General features: G+C 41.0%; 1 protein-coding gene across 1 annotated transcript in view; it reads right to left on the bottom strand.

The window, feature by feature from the left end:
- The window catches only part of ptprq (protein tyrosine phosphatase receptor type Q), a 226,504-nt gene extending 213,230 nt beyond the window's left edge, over nucleotides 1–13,274 (bottom strand). Inside the window, exons 1-8 of the mRNA XM_041215661.1 lie at nucleotides 13,089–13,274; nucleotides 9,555–9,735; nucleotides 7,545–7,835; nucleotides 5,527–5,811; nucleotides 4,879–5,151; nucleotides 2,939–3,199; nucleotides 1,936–2,066; nucleotides 1,516–1,645 (exon numbers count right to left, since the gene is read on the bottom strand). Coding sequence (XP_041071595.1) covers nucleotides 1,516–1,645; nucleotides 1,936–2,066; nucleotides 2,939–3,199; nucleotides 4,879–5,151; nucleotides 5,527–5,811; nucleotides 7,545–7,835; nucleotides 9,555–9,735; nucleotides 13,089–13,274 — 1,738 coding nt within the window. The remainder of the gene's footprint in view (nucleotides 1–1,515; nucleotides 1,646–1,935; nucleotides 2,067–2,938; nucleotides 3,200–4,878; nucleotides 5,152–5,526; nucleotides 5,812–7,544; nucleotides 7,836–9,554; nucleotides 9,736–13,088) is intronic.
- Between the last annotated feature and the right edge of the window lie 2,003 nt (nucleotides 13,275–15,277).

The raw sequence follows: 15,277 nt of genomic DNA, 5'->3' as shown, positions 1-15,277 counted from the left end.
AGGAATTACAGAAGTACCAGCCCAATTCCAATCAAAAGAAAATTATTCCAAACAGATTCCAAATATAAGTTTAAAAGATAGCTGTGCTGGATAAACTCATTGATACTTTCTCATTCTTATCTATGTATATTATCGTTACATGTAGTGCCTGAATTTTTATCCTGATTCATATGCAGGTGGAGATGTGCTGTGAGTGCAGCTGGCGTAAAACAGGCTGCCAATTGGCTATGAACCCATTTCCTGTTACTGGTATAGACCTATTTCAACCCCAATAAGTAAACCATTGTTAATATGAACTGGGTGGCCAAGCAAAACAGACATTCTAAAATATATTAATGAAAAACTGCAAGCACTTACTACTTCGACATCTTTATATGATTATCCTACACATTCATTGCGACTGATTTGATAGCTATATTTTAGTATATCAGCTGCCTCTGTGACTTGCTTTGGGGTGAGGTTGACACCAGCAGTTTGGCTGGAACTGCCCCCATCCAAGCTAATTCCCAGTCAAATTTCTGACTTGGATGTAACTGCTGCCTTCCAGCTGAAGTCAGAGCAATTTCATAAAAATGAAGCACAAATCTCACCACCCGTACTCTGTGAAGATGAGATCTTAGCAAGTTGTTAGCTTGACAGTCAGTCAAGGCTGGGCCAGACTATGTTCAACCATGAGATGTGCTTTAAACCCCACGTTCTATCTACCTCCAATACAGTTCCTTCATGACCTCAGTCCATCTGTTATGAAAACCTTTCCTTATATATGTTTTTGTTGCCTTATATTTCAATAAGGTCTTTCTGGGACCCTGTCCTACACCTGTTCTAAATTCCAACTCAATGATATTCAACTGCTCCTATCCCATATCACAATACATCTCGCTTGAGTATCACCCACAACCCTTAATGACCTATACTAGCTCCCTATTCCCCAATGTATTAAATATGAACTCTTGATCCTTAAACTCTACCACAACTTTGCATCACTTTATCTTTGCAATTTTCTCCAGCCTCATAAACCTGCACGTCCTTTGGCCTCAGACACTGGCCTTTTATGCTATGACACTATCCAACCCTCCACTCCCTGCCCACTCTGCGCTATCATTGATATTGGATTTTTCAGTTGTCTTCATTCTATTCTTCAAAAGTCACTACCTAAAGCTTTTTACCTATCCACTTCTCTTCAAACCTCCTTAAAACCCATTTGTTTGAACAGGTTTATCAGTTGCCATTCCTAACCCATCTTTCAATGCCTCAATCTCCAGTTTCCTCTTTAATTCCACTTGTGTAATGCCTTTGGATGTTAAAAATTGTTGTTGTTGATAATGTAGAATTTTCTTTGTCTAATTTCCATTAACACTTTTAAGCTTGGAAAGAAAAGTATAGAACAGTTAAAGAACAAAAGGAAGGCCCTTTAGCGTAGGTTCCCTCACCAGACAACACATTTTAACTACTACACTGAATTAAGTTAACTCAGGAGAAAATATTTAAATAAATATTAACAAAGTGGAACCTTACATGTACGTATTAATTGTTTCACAGGTATGCTATCTCGATAGCCTTCCTTTTCTGTTCGAAGTGAAATATTATACAGTTTTCCTGGTGTCAGGTATGTAAATACCACACACTCTTGGTCAACCTTTTGAACCTGAAATTAATAAACAATACAATAAATATGTTGTTTTTATACTTCTATAATTTAATGTGCATCACATTATCAAATATATTTAATTAAAGGGATAAATACAGATAGATTCTTTTTTAATAAGAGCATGCTTGCCAAAAATAATATAGCACCATTAGTTTATCTGCACCAATTGTCATTTTATAACATTTTCAAAGTCCAGCTGAAAATTTTCAGTTAAATGTTCAAACACATTATAGTACATGCTGCATAATTGTGTACATTTTAATGAACCAACAACAATCTGAGATTACCACAAGCTGCTTATCACAGTTTGCACATTGCACTTCATATTGGTAGAAATGGCCTTCTGCTTTATCCCACAGTAATTCCAACGATGTTTCTGTGACTTTTCCTTCACGTAAATTTGTGGGTGGTACCAAACCTAGAATAAAAATACAAAGATAATTAACTACCTGAAAAGAAACTTAATGGGTCAGTGTCAGACTAATCAATGCACAGTTGCAGGTAAATCGATTTTATAGTCAGCCGTTGCTCAAATATTTGGCTATAATGTATTTTGGTATTTTTAGATGGAATTGATTCATTTACATACGTCATTAATTCTGCTTTCTACTTTTATGTGCCTAAGTGAAAACATTCCGACAGTATATTTGTTACACGTTTATGGTCTTGCTTTAGATATTCTCTCCAGTGCAACAGTGCCATAAGCAGACTAAGCAGTTAATGTTTAACGGTCTTCCATGTCACCCAATATCTAACTTTACAATAAATATAACTCAAGAGTATGACAATCAGGCACCTTTGTGATCTGAACTAGATACTGGTATTTCTAGCACACGTGCTTTTCACTCTGCTTAAAAGAGATAAAAGAAACATGTTATAAGACGAGGCCAGCTATCTATTGTGAAGATGTTTTATTTCAAATCGAATGAATGCTAGAGCAACAGTTTTGATCAGATTCACTTCATTCAATTAAATAGCTTGCCTGCATAATAACACAAAATGATGAATATACCATGCTTCTACATCATCGAGCCATCTTACTTGACCTAAAATCACTCCAAACTAAGTTTTTGCATCCAAAACCTTTAAGCCTAGCCAAAGCCTGCCTTCACATTTCAATTTGTAGACTTAAGCATCTGTTTTTTGCCCTCTACATTGAATGAGGCTCTTTTTTTCAAACCCAGTGAAAAAATTATCAAGAATTGCTAAAACATGAGACTATGTGGTGAAAAATGTTAAAGTTCATACACAAGTTACAGATGTTTGCAAATCACAATCGTAGATACTTACATGTTTTCACAACAGGAACTCTGTAGGCTTTGCTCTTCATATTGCCACTGGTTACATATACAGCAAAGATATATTCTTTGCCTGGTGTCAGGTTTTCTATGGTTATATTAACATCTATTTTATCTGTAGGGATTCTTTTACTTCCATCTTCACATGTAACATTAATTCCATCAAATAAGCCAACTTTTGGCATTCCAACATAGAGCACTGTTGAGTGAGTCTGAACGTCAATGGGAACAACTATTTCAACTGGTTTAGGCTCTGAAAAAGAAGAAGATAATTTTGCAATTTGAAAAAAAATCTACACATAGGCGGGATTAAAATAGTTGGATCTGGAACTAAATGGGAAAAGGCAGGGGTGGAGATGGGCAATGTTGCACAGACTTAAGTAGGCAATCTTTGGGATGGAGAGGATTTGGTGTTGGAAACTCAGCTCAGCATTAGCTGAGGTTGTGAACAGTCTTGTTCAGCCTGAGGCAATAACTAGGAAGCCCAATGAAATCAGTGGCTAGAGAATGGAGTTTGTGGTTGGGGCCAGCAAATCAAAAGTTGTCTCTTAGGGTTTCCCCATACTTCAAAGATGTTAGGCTGGATTATACACTGAGGGTGAGCTCCCTGCATTCCAACTCCCTCCCTAACAGCAATGTGGGTGTACCTACACCACATGGACTGCAACAGTTCAAGAAGGCAGCTCACCAACACCTTCTCATGGGCAATTAGGGATGGACAATAAATGCTAGCCTAGCCAGCAACACCCACATCCCATGAATGGATAAAAAGTGTCAGGGGCAAGCGCACCTCTGATTGGCCAGCTCACCCCGTTTTAATTTTTCGGGTGACGGGATTTTAATTAGTATGAGGTGGGACATCTATCCATCTCCAGGATGATGTCCTACTTTATGGAGCTTCGAAGACCATCAGCTCTGCACCAACCAGGATCAGTGGTCAGTGTTGCAGGAAGCCCCGGAGGAAGGTACCCCAAAACCCAGGTAAGTCCGGGATCTCGTTGGGGCTGGGTTGGCAGGCTCCTGTGAGGAGAGGTGTGGGGAGGGGGTGGCATTTTGGACAGGGCAGGGGAGGAGGTGGACACTGTGAAGCTAAACTGTGTGGGTGGCTTCCATTAGCCAGCAGCATTAGACCTACTGGTCTACACTTTGGGTGTAGGCCTCTCTTGCCACGCATTAAGTTGGAGCAGTGGTGGGATGAAACCCTTAATTGGACATTAATTTCCCACTTAATGGCCTCAATTTCACGATAGGCAGGCAGCCTACCCAGCACCACCCCCCCCATCACTCGTAAAATCATGGCGGGGTTGGGGGCAGGCACAATAGCAAGAAGCAAGAATTTGGGTGTTATCTGTAGGTTGCTACTTCATAGCAATAGCAACAGCAATAAAGACAATTCTTTACAAATGGTACACATACTAAGCAGGATTTCAGGACCAAACCAAAGATGAGTGTGAGGAATAATAAAAGTAAGTATCTGAGGTAACTCCAAATCTTTATACGAATTCAATTTGTGATCCTTCTAAAAATCAATCAGAAAATCAGTCATCAGCAATGAGCATTTATTTTCTTTTTTTAACAACATTAATACAAGACCACTAAAGTTCCATGATGAAACCCTGCTTGTTCCTTTCCTACAGTGATCCCCATCATAGTTTGCAGGGTCAGTGTGAGGGTAGCTCATTTTCATGGGGCAAGTGAGAACACACACCACTTGGCACCACCTTCCCTAAGATGATGGAGATTTATACAACCAGCCAAGCCGAACCCTTCCTCCTCAGACATCCAGACCACATGCCAGGCCTCAACCCCATCTGTAGGGCTCGCATTTTTCCCTATGGGAGCTAATATGCCTCATCTTTCACAGCATACCAGTGAGCCACTACAACTTCACTGAGTCCCCAGTGAACCTCAGGTCTTAGAACGCTGACTTACTTGTCGTTTGTGTAACAAATTTTGGTTCGCTTCTCTTCCCACTCTTCACTGCCATCACCCCAATGTTATATGTGACACCTGGGATCATAAAATTAAATTGAAATACTGTTGCATTTATCACTGAATATTCTTTTACTTCATTGTTATCATTGCTCATTTGTATTTGAAGATGGTATTCATCACTTCCTTCTAATGGTGGTTCCCAGTGCACAGTGATTCTGTTCTCCCAAACATCTGCGTTGTCAACATAAATACTGACTGGAGGACTGGGAGCTAAATTCACAATAAATAGCAAGTGATTAGTAAATTCGAAATGCAAGATTAGTTTCAATGTGCAGGCTCTAAAGATTTAAATGTATTATATCTCAGACCTATCTATTCCATCTCAATACTAAAGTCAAACACACAATCAACTTTACCATACTTTTATGCAGTGTTTCTGATGGACCAAAAGTCCTTTTCGTTGTGTTATACTTTGTTTTTTTTTAATTACAGAGAGAAATTTCCCAGATGCTACTTGATACAAATGATATTTCAGGACAAAACCAAATATAACAAAGTCTGAAATGATTGCAAATGAACATAAATTCAGTCCCAGTGGACCTGTACTTTACATGAAAATAATTAATCCATTACAGCAACATTTACCTGTAGTTGCAAACAATGGTCCTTCAGCACAACTTAGTGATCCACCTTCAGCCACTGCCTGTACATAAATTTTGTAGGAGTGGAATGGCTTAAGATTCCTAAGTACTAAGGATGTTTCGCCTCCTTTAACATCTTCAGTTCCTAGATTTTTTGATCCAAAAGCCATGTAACTGACCAGATAATGATGAAATGATGCATTCTCTGTTTTGTCTGGAGGAGCCCAAAGAACCTGTAGTGCAGTGGAAGATACTTCTCCAAATGTAATATTCTTCGGTGGATTTGGTCCTGTTTAATAGCAGGAATATAAATTTCAAAGTTAAAAAATACATGAGTGCTCAAGTAGCACAAAGATTAAATTTTGTATCTTTGCACCAAAAACACTAAAAAATGTACATGATTTTATAATTTAAGTACAAGGAAAACATATATAGAGTTTCATCAAATTTCTACAGTATTTTATTAGGCAGATTTTATCTTTAATATTGATGCTTGCCTTTTTATTGTTATTTCAAAAGTGTAGATAGCTAAATATAAACCATGAATTCCACGTCAGTTACATTAAATATAAGCTTGTCTCCTTCAACTTCCTAAACTAATAAACTGCTTTAGCTTTCAAAGTGTCCTCTGAATTCCAAAAATGAAATATTACAAGAATTCCATAAAATACACTACATAGGATTTGAATAGGGAATTCACCAGTCACCAATTAAAAATGGCAACATACTGCATTCCTGCGAATCAGAATCAAATGTTTTATCCTTATAATCTACAATTTGTAATGATGTCATTCCTTATCTTTTATTTGTAACAAATGATAGTGCTACACAAGCAAGTCAGTGTAAAATTACTAAGAGTGCTATGATAATTACGATAAATAGGGAATTTGACATTGTAAATTGCAGTTGTAGCAGAATAACAAGACAGATAAAGGTAATAAGGATGACTGGAATCTTCAAATAAAAACAATTTGCTATACTACTTCTAGACATGGTGATAATATATGCCTGCTAATAATGCCTTGCTCCATCACAGGGTTGTTGTACATTAATGTCATTTTGTAATTAAGGAACAGCAAAAAAAAAAGCTTTTCCCAATGAAGAGTTATAATTAAAAGCATGAAATAACATAGTATGTTATAATTCAAAATCTCTTAATATTCTTCTCTTAATATTCCACCTGTGGATTCTAAACCCCTCTCTAGAGAGCTGAGTATATGGTGTAGGCTGATACTTCAATTTAGAACAGAGGCAACGCTGCACTGTCGGAGGGACTGTCTTTCAAATAAGGCATTAAACCACAAACCTGTGCAGCACTTTTCAAAGTTGAGCATGAGTTCTCCTAGTATCCAACATTTATCCCTCAACAAACATAACTATAATAGACTATTTGATGATTGATTTTATGGGACCTTGCTGGGTGCAAATATTGACTGCCACATTCACCTACATTATAACAGTGATTACGCTTCCAAAGTACTTTATTGTGAACTATTTTCTGGCATTCAGTGGAATTTCAGACTAGTTTCAATGCCAGCTACCTAAAGTCACGAGAATAGAGCAGGGTTAATTGTCCTCAGTTGTCCCCTTCTCCTAAGCACTTGTGGCATATGCCTTCAGCAGTTGCTACTGACAGGATTGGTGACTTTTTTGTTGAAATCATGGAGGAAAGATTTTCAACCTCTCATTTTGAATTAAATTTTCAAATACTATCCCATGGCGCAGAATTTTACAGCCACATCATGGCGGGGGCAGGGCAGAAAAATGTGGCAACTCCTTCAAAAGTCCATTAACTTTGGCTGGACCAGAACATCCCACCAGCAAGTGAGGCCGTGAAATTGCACCCACGGTGTGCTTTTAACAATTCTATTCAGTTTGTAAATGTTTATAAAATTTATGACAAGATACACAGGTTAACATATTAAAAATACAACCAGCACTCCACATTCAGATCTGCCATCACTCAGAATCCAACTAAGATGCTACATCATCTTCTAGTAGTATAACACCATCAAAACTTACTTGTTTTTACGTTCAAAACTGGAGTAAGCGGACTTCGAGCACCTGCGCTGTCTCTCATCATTAATGCAAAATAGTACTGGTGTCCAGGGTGCAGCCCAGGAATAGCTGTTTTAGTAGTATTTAGTAATACACTGTGGGAATACAGTTTTCTTTCACCAGAAATAGTTTGGAACCAAATAAATAGCTCAGATCTTGATGTGAATAAATCCTGCAAATCATCCCAGACAATGGTGGCTTCATTTTCTTTAACATCTTCTAATTTTAGTCTAATCATCTTTGGAAGAACTAAGGCTGAAGAACAACACATTTAAAAATGGCTACCGTAAAATTCTTATACTCAGTATTAAAACAAAGCATAAATTCATAGTTGGAGAACCCATGGACTGAGCCGGGATAGACTTTCAGTTTGACACCTGGATGTTAAGCATCGATTGGACGGAGGACATAAAGAAATACTTGGCTGGGAGGATCACACACTAGTTACAGGATCAACCTGATTTAGTAGGTTCCATAAGAGATAAGGGATAAAAATTTACCTCAACATAGATGATTTAGTTTTGGTGAAATTCTGAAGTTGGCAAAAGGGTGCAAAGTATCACATTCTGTGCAAACAGGTATAATTCACTTTCAACTAAATCTACCTATCAATAATGAACTCTGCACCCTTCGGCTTCCTAGCATTGTGTCACCCATCAGCAGTGAAGCTTCCATATTATGTCCTAACATTGCCATCGAGGTCACAAAGTAGAAAAATATAAGTTGATGCAACAGCAAATAAAAACTATTAAAACCAATGTTAACAAGTGTTTCATTAGCAATTCATGTAAATCTGAAAAACTTCAAAATACACTGATAATATTCCAGGTAACCAAGTACCAGTATTATTCATAGAAACAGAAGTTCAATAAGAACTGTAGGCAAATGTTACATTTGGGAAGAAATGCACTTTCAGCCACTAATTACAACTCCAAGCACAACAAAACCAACAAATACATTTAACATAATCAATGTCTTAAGAATATAAGACAGGTTTCCAGGTCCTCCACCAGCTTCACACAAACCTAGCATCACAGAAAAAATTCAGACTCAAAAACATGATAGACAAAGACACCACAAACTTCTTTCAAAGTATGAACATAAAAATGAACTAAATAGAATAAGAAGAGTCACTTCGGATATTTTGTCATTGATCAACTAAATAATTCTACAGATCTGGTTCTGAAACTTTGATCTCCAGATAGTAAACCACAAGATGGATACCTGAAGCAACAAAACTATCAATAGATCAGTAGATTAACAGGTCTAGAATTGCAAAGACAAACAGCACGTCCAAAATAAAGTAAAAGGAAAGCATGCAAAATTCCAGAGGTGACTTATTATGGATTTGGTGGTCTTGAACAAGATTAGGGTTAGGGTTGGCAGTGAGTTTTCATTTTGTAACTAAACTTATTTGATGTTAAAATTTAACTATGGTCACTGGGACACAATTATTTGCTGCAGTGTCCATTTCTTGGAAAATTGCTATTGTTACAATAAAAATGATAGTGAAAACTTTGGCCACTATTTTCAACTGATCTGTGATCTACATAAGCTACCAAGGTCTCCAGCAATCATCAACCACCACATATCTGCAACAAAGTACAATTCAATGTCTTGAAGTCACGGTTAATCCCATTGGGATAATCCATAATGTTATTTTAGTCTTTAAAGCCATAATTAAAATAATATTGTACAATCAGTTAATGTTTGTTATAAGAAAGGGGTCACACAACAGGTTAAAATGGTCCTTGGAAAAATAACACATTAGCTAGACCGACATAATTCACTGAGGCTTTAGTCAGATAACGAAGCATCATCAATCTTTTTCATTAGCCACAAAGTCACATTGCACAGCCTCTATAAAAATACAAATAAAACAAATATCACTTTTGCTTTGGTTAACTCAGTAAACATAATTTTGTGTGTTAACATTTGCTGCAGTGTAGAATCAGCTGATTAAAAGTAATTTACCTTCATATTCACAAATGTATGGCAGAGGCAAGAAGCAGAAAAGCCCTGTAAACACAAAGCCTTGACCCACTGGATTCAACTGTAATGCATAGCAATCACTCTCATTCATTGGCAGAGTCTGCCTCAAAATACTGCTTAAATTATAGGGAGATGTATCGGTCCACCGAAGCTCAGTTTCTGTCTGAGAAAAGAAAACATTCATATCTATTACATTGAGTATGATCACTACTTTGGCTTGTATTTAAGGTCTTTCTGTTGTGAACATTTTAAAGGGGAAAGTAGGATCTGGAAGTACTTTCATATGAAACTATTTATGTATATAACAGAATTTTATGCTCCCCTACCTGTGGCTTTTTAGAATCAGTGGGGTGGAGGGGAGGAGAAGTGTGAAACTGAAGGGACAGGATCCCTCCGGGCTCCCACCCACCCCGACCACACAGCGATTTTACGATTTTTGGGATCTTGAATAAGGAATAAATATAGGCTAGAGCATCAGGGATACTTTCTCTGCTCTTCTTCAAAATAGTGCCATAGGATCTTTTATGAGCAGATTGGTCCTCGATTTAACATCTCATTGAAAGATTGAGAAACATTCCCTCAGTGCTGCGCTGAAGTGCTAAATTTCTAGCCCCTGATTGAGGTGGACACAGAGGCAGGCAGGTGAGGAATTTCACACCACTGGCTGGCGTGCCAGTTTCCTGGCTTCATCCCACTCCAGACCACTTTCCCAGAGGCAGCACGAGGAGGTGCAGCAGGAACACCTGCCTGAAAGTGGCCAGTTGCCAACTGCGCATTTAAAGGCCTATTGCAAACCGTGCGGGTGTGGGGAGGCAGCACACCAGGCAGACTTAGAGGCCCTCCCTGCCTGTCTGGGTTCAGTTGCAGCAGCCAACCTATAGAATGCCTCCTACACTCCTTCCAGCTGCATCCCATCCCCCCAAGTCGCCCCCCACATAATGGTCCAGCTTTAAATTTAATATCTTGGGGCATCTTCTCCTTCACTTCCTACCATAGCACCTACTGCTGCTTCGAAGCTAGAGCGCCTCCCTATTGGCCTGACCACTGTGTTTGATTTTATATTCAACTAAAAAACAAAAGGTGCTGACAGACTTCTCGCCAATCCAGTAAATTATCGAGATTAAAAACACAAGAAAAGGCATTGATTTTGTCCAAAAACAAATACTGCTCTAATGAAATTTTATGGGTGATTTGATGTGGATGTTTAAAATTATGAAAGGTTGGAGCAAGTAGATTGAAACAAATGCTTGTTGATGGTTGAAGGTATAGGATAGAACTAAATGTAAGAGACTTAGGGCAGAGGGCAGGAGAGGTCTATGATGCCATGGAATGCACTTCTGGAGTTAGTGATTGAAGCAGAGATGAGTACCACATTTTAGAATAAGCTACATATGCAGTTGAAGAAAAGGAAGCAAAGGAAAATAGGAAAGGATAAACACATTAGATTAAGGTTACGACTCGTGTGGAGGATAATTACAAGACACACCAGCAGGACCAAATGGTCTGTTTCCATGTTGTCATTTTTATGTATTGTTATTGTCACTGTAATAATTAATAAAAATATTTATATTTGGTTTTCCAAATACAGATTAAGTGTTTGCCTACATTGTCCAGTGGTGCAAAAGGTTAAAAATGTGATGATGTGGTCAGAAATAAGCTTATCCTATTTAGCATCCATTCATCTCTAAATTCTTCTTTATGAATACCCAAAATAAGCAAAAAATCACTTCCTTGGCTAATTAACGTTGCAAACTCCCACAGAAAGGCAGTAGTATGAAACAGCTGTCCAAAATATTCAGCAGCTTGTCATGAAAACACACATAGAATCATGGAATTTTACAGCCTGGAACAAGGCATTTAGCAATCAAGTTTGACCCAGTTGCCGGGACTTTCCACTCCCGATTGCAGCGGGCATCATGGCGGGCACAAGAGCTAAATCTCATGAGAAGGCCCAAAGCCAGTCTTACAACGATGTAAAACGAGGAAGTGATTGTGCGTTTCAGCCATCAATGGCAGGCTGCATTTCCTGCTGCCAAACGCCATGAACGTTATTTGCATAAATCAGCATCTCATTATGACACCTGATCGCCAGAATCATCCCTCCATGCTGGATTAAGAGCCCGTGTTGGCGTGCAATTAAAACAACATGTTTCACAAGAGGATTTAAACAATGTGCAGCTGGCAGCCTGCACTTCGCTTGCAGATGTCAGCAGCAGGCTTCGCAGACTGCACTGCATCAGTTTCAGGGGGGGTCTCACAGGAAAGTCTCTACAGCTACCACGGCAGGATTAAGGCAGGGGTGGCTTTCACTGTGCTGCAGGGCAATGGCTCCTTTGGAGAAGGGGGCAGACAGGACTGAGGGAAAGGAAGGAGCTGCAGGGCAAGGGCTCCATTGGGGGCAACAAGCAGGGAAGGTTGCACTGAGATATATGACCGGGGTTGGGGGAGGGGCGGAGGGGAGTATAAAAGGGCCCAACTGAATTGATAGTTCCAAAATGAAGACAGAAGCACAGCTGAGACAGGTCAATTGCTGTTCAACTGATGTGCGGGGAGTCAGGAAAATGAAGCAATGAGGCCCATTCATGCAATACTGATCCCTCAATGTGGCAATGTTTGTTCCCCTAGATTTAGCCCATTTGCAGCCTTCAAATTCACCAGAGTATTATGGAGCTGCAAAACTATTGGGTGACTGGACAAACTTGAGAACCCACTTGAAAATATGGCCAAGCACCAATCACAGAGGAGAAGCCTCCAGACCCCTAAATGAATCTCACGTACTCACTGAAAATTCATGTTTAGTCCAAACAGTACAGTCTTGGAGTGCAGGTAATGATGATCCAGGCACCTGGGCTGAAAGCAGAACATCCAGTTGCCTGGCAGATGCTGTCGGCAGTCAGTCATATGGGCTGGGGTGGCGGTGGCGTTGTGCTGTACATTCATGCATACCTTGCACTGGGCATCATTTAAGGAGACAGTACTCTCCAGCATGCATAAAACGGCCTCGAGTCCACAATCACAGACGATTCCTTTACAGAAAGTGGACCTTTGGAAACAAATTCCGATTCTTGCATGTTTCTCATCGATACTGTAGTGAGGTGACCATTAAGAAGATGGAGTCTGGTGTTATCGCTGTCTGCATTATTGCATATAGGCAGGAGAGAAGAATGAGAAGAATGTAACAGAGGTGCCTGGCTCGCCAAAGGGAGGAGCAGAATCCTCAAAACCAAGGGGCAGCTGGTCCTTCTTCAGTCGCAGAGGGTGATCCTCGGAGAGCCGTCACTCATAGGCACCTTGCTAGACCCAGGGTGTTTGATGTCACATGTGTTATCTGCAAATTTGGCACCACGGGGACTTGGAGCGCATCCATTGCCAGTGACTGTGAAAGTAATCACTGCACTCAACTTCTACGGTAGTAGCTCCTTCCAGGGCTCTACTGGGGACCTCCGTGGCATCGCACACGCGTCCACATACAAATGCATCGAGGAGGTCAGAGACACCATTTTTGCAAGGGCTCACCATTTTGTCAACGTTGACAAAGATCAAGCAAGCCAGGAAGCAAGAGCACTGAGTTTTGCTGAGCTTTCCAGTCTCCCACATGTGTAGGTTGCCATCGACTGCACTCATGCTCTCTGGTAATAGGCAATCCAGTACGTCAACTGGATTGGCTACCACTTGCTCAATGCGCAGCTGGTGTGCAACCATAACAAACTTATCATGCAAATTTGGGCCAGATACTCAGGAAGTGTCCACGACTCATATACTTAGGTCTCAGATCTCTGACATTTTCAAGGGACCATGCAGGATGCACTGTTGGCTCCTTGGGGACAAGGGTTATCCACAAAGGATGAGATTGAGGATATAGCAGAGTGCTCCAATACACTCCCAGAGGGTCTCATGCATTACAGTGGCTTGCTGCATGCTACACAACCTGGCGCTGCAAAGCGGGGAGGACTTGGCAGATGATCAGATGGAGGAACTGCACATCTTCTCTGATGAAAAGGACCTCAAAGGGGATATTGGTGATGAGGTCATGAAAGTTGAGGATGCAGGTGAAAAGACCACTGCACAGGCCAGACAAACCAGGCGTGCTCGTGAGGCCCTCGTTGCCAGCAGATTCCAGGAGGACGATGATGAGGTGCACTGAGGATCCTCCTGAACAACTCTCCTCCATCATAGGCCGGCATAGCTATTCCTCTGGTTTCATCCATGAACTTCCAGGTGACAGTGCATCATTGCACAGCAAGCATACACTGCCCTGATGCTTTGAAGGATGAGCAAGCCTCGAGGGCATGCTGAGATGAGGTGCTATCTGGAGGAGCATATCCCGGCATCGGATATCAGAAAGTGCTGCCTCGTCACACAGCCATCCAGCATCCCAGCCGCAACAGCACACTGTAAGACACCAGGGCACTTGGACGATCCTTAGTGGGCTACTGCCTGCATGCCTTCAATCTGGCAAGGCTCAAGGAGATCCACCGGAACTAACACAGCCTTGCACAAAGTGTTACATCGACGGTGAAACAGAAACATAACACTTGGGACATGGCAGCCAATGAAATACCGCTGCTGTGACTGTACTTTAGAGATGACTCAGTTAGATGTGGTACACCCCTCAAAATGACACTGACATCGATAGTTTAAGTTAAAGGTCCTGAGCTGCATTTATCCTAACCCTAATATGGAGGCAGAGCACCTCAGCATGACGAGGACAGACACTTGGCTGCCCTATCTTGAGATGCCTCCTCTTACCCACAACCAGTGTGGCCTCATGGCCAGCCCTGGCCCTTGTGAAGTCCAAGATGATCAAATAACCTGACCCCATGCGTCACTATAAATGAGAAATGCTGTTTTGCTTTGTTTCACAGACTCACTGCTATTCCTTTGCTCCCCTCCACATTGTCTGAAGTGACAATGTGCAATTCCAGAATCTACCTGAATGCTGTTTTGGTCTCCCGAAATCACCACTTGGAAGTAGCATCAGTACCTCTTGGAGTGTCAAGGCAATGGGATGCACAGTATTGTCTGCCAACTTTGTGATGAAACCCTTCTCCCCGCAATAGTCACAACTACAGCGTGTAGAGATGTAGGACCAAGAGGCTTCTTTAATTGAACAACAAATTTTATTTACAGAGCTGTTTGATTAGCTGCCTGCTTCGAGCAGGGCCACAATACACTCCCCCAGGCCAGGAAAACTCAACCACCTAATGAGATTCCCTACGCTTTGGTGCTGATTGGCAGTTGTGACCAAGTGACTCTTACTCAGTGAGGCTGGCCTTAAAGCGACAATCACCATGGTGGGGATTTGGATCAGCTGGACAGTCCTGGAGTCACCTGGGTGGATGGCCCTGGGGTGTTGAGTTGCTGATCCTCCTCCCTATGGATGACCAAGGCCCACGACTGATTCCTTGAGGAGAAGGGGCACTGGAGTGAGATCGAGGTGTCCTGCACCCCTCTTGTGTTGACACTGTTGGATGCCACCAATGATGACTGCAATGGGGTGTAGCTCTTGCAGCAGTGCAGGACCAATGACCTGGACCAAGGTCTCCATGGCGGCCACCATCCTACCCATATTGACCTTGGTGCACTGGCACGCTGGTGCTATCACGTCAGACTGAAGGTGGACAGTCTCCTCCATCATGCATTGCAATGTGAAGAGGGCAGCTGACATCTCTTCCTGATGTTCCTGAGCTTGCCTTCGCAGCTCC

Source organism: Carcharodon carcharias, chromosome 21 (genome assembly GCF_017639515.1).
Source record: "Carcharodon carcharias isolate sCarCar2 chromosome 21, sCarCar2.pri, whole genome shotgun sequence".
In the NCBI taxonomy this organism is placed as follows: domain Eukaryota; kingdom Metazoa; phylum Chordata; class Chondrichthyes; order Lamniformes; family Lamnidae; genus Carcharodon; species Carcharodon carcharias.
This window is presented reverse-complemented; position numbering and strand designations above follow the sequence as displayed.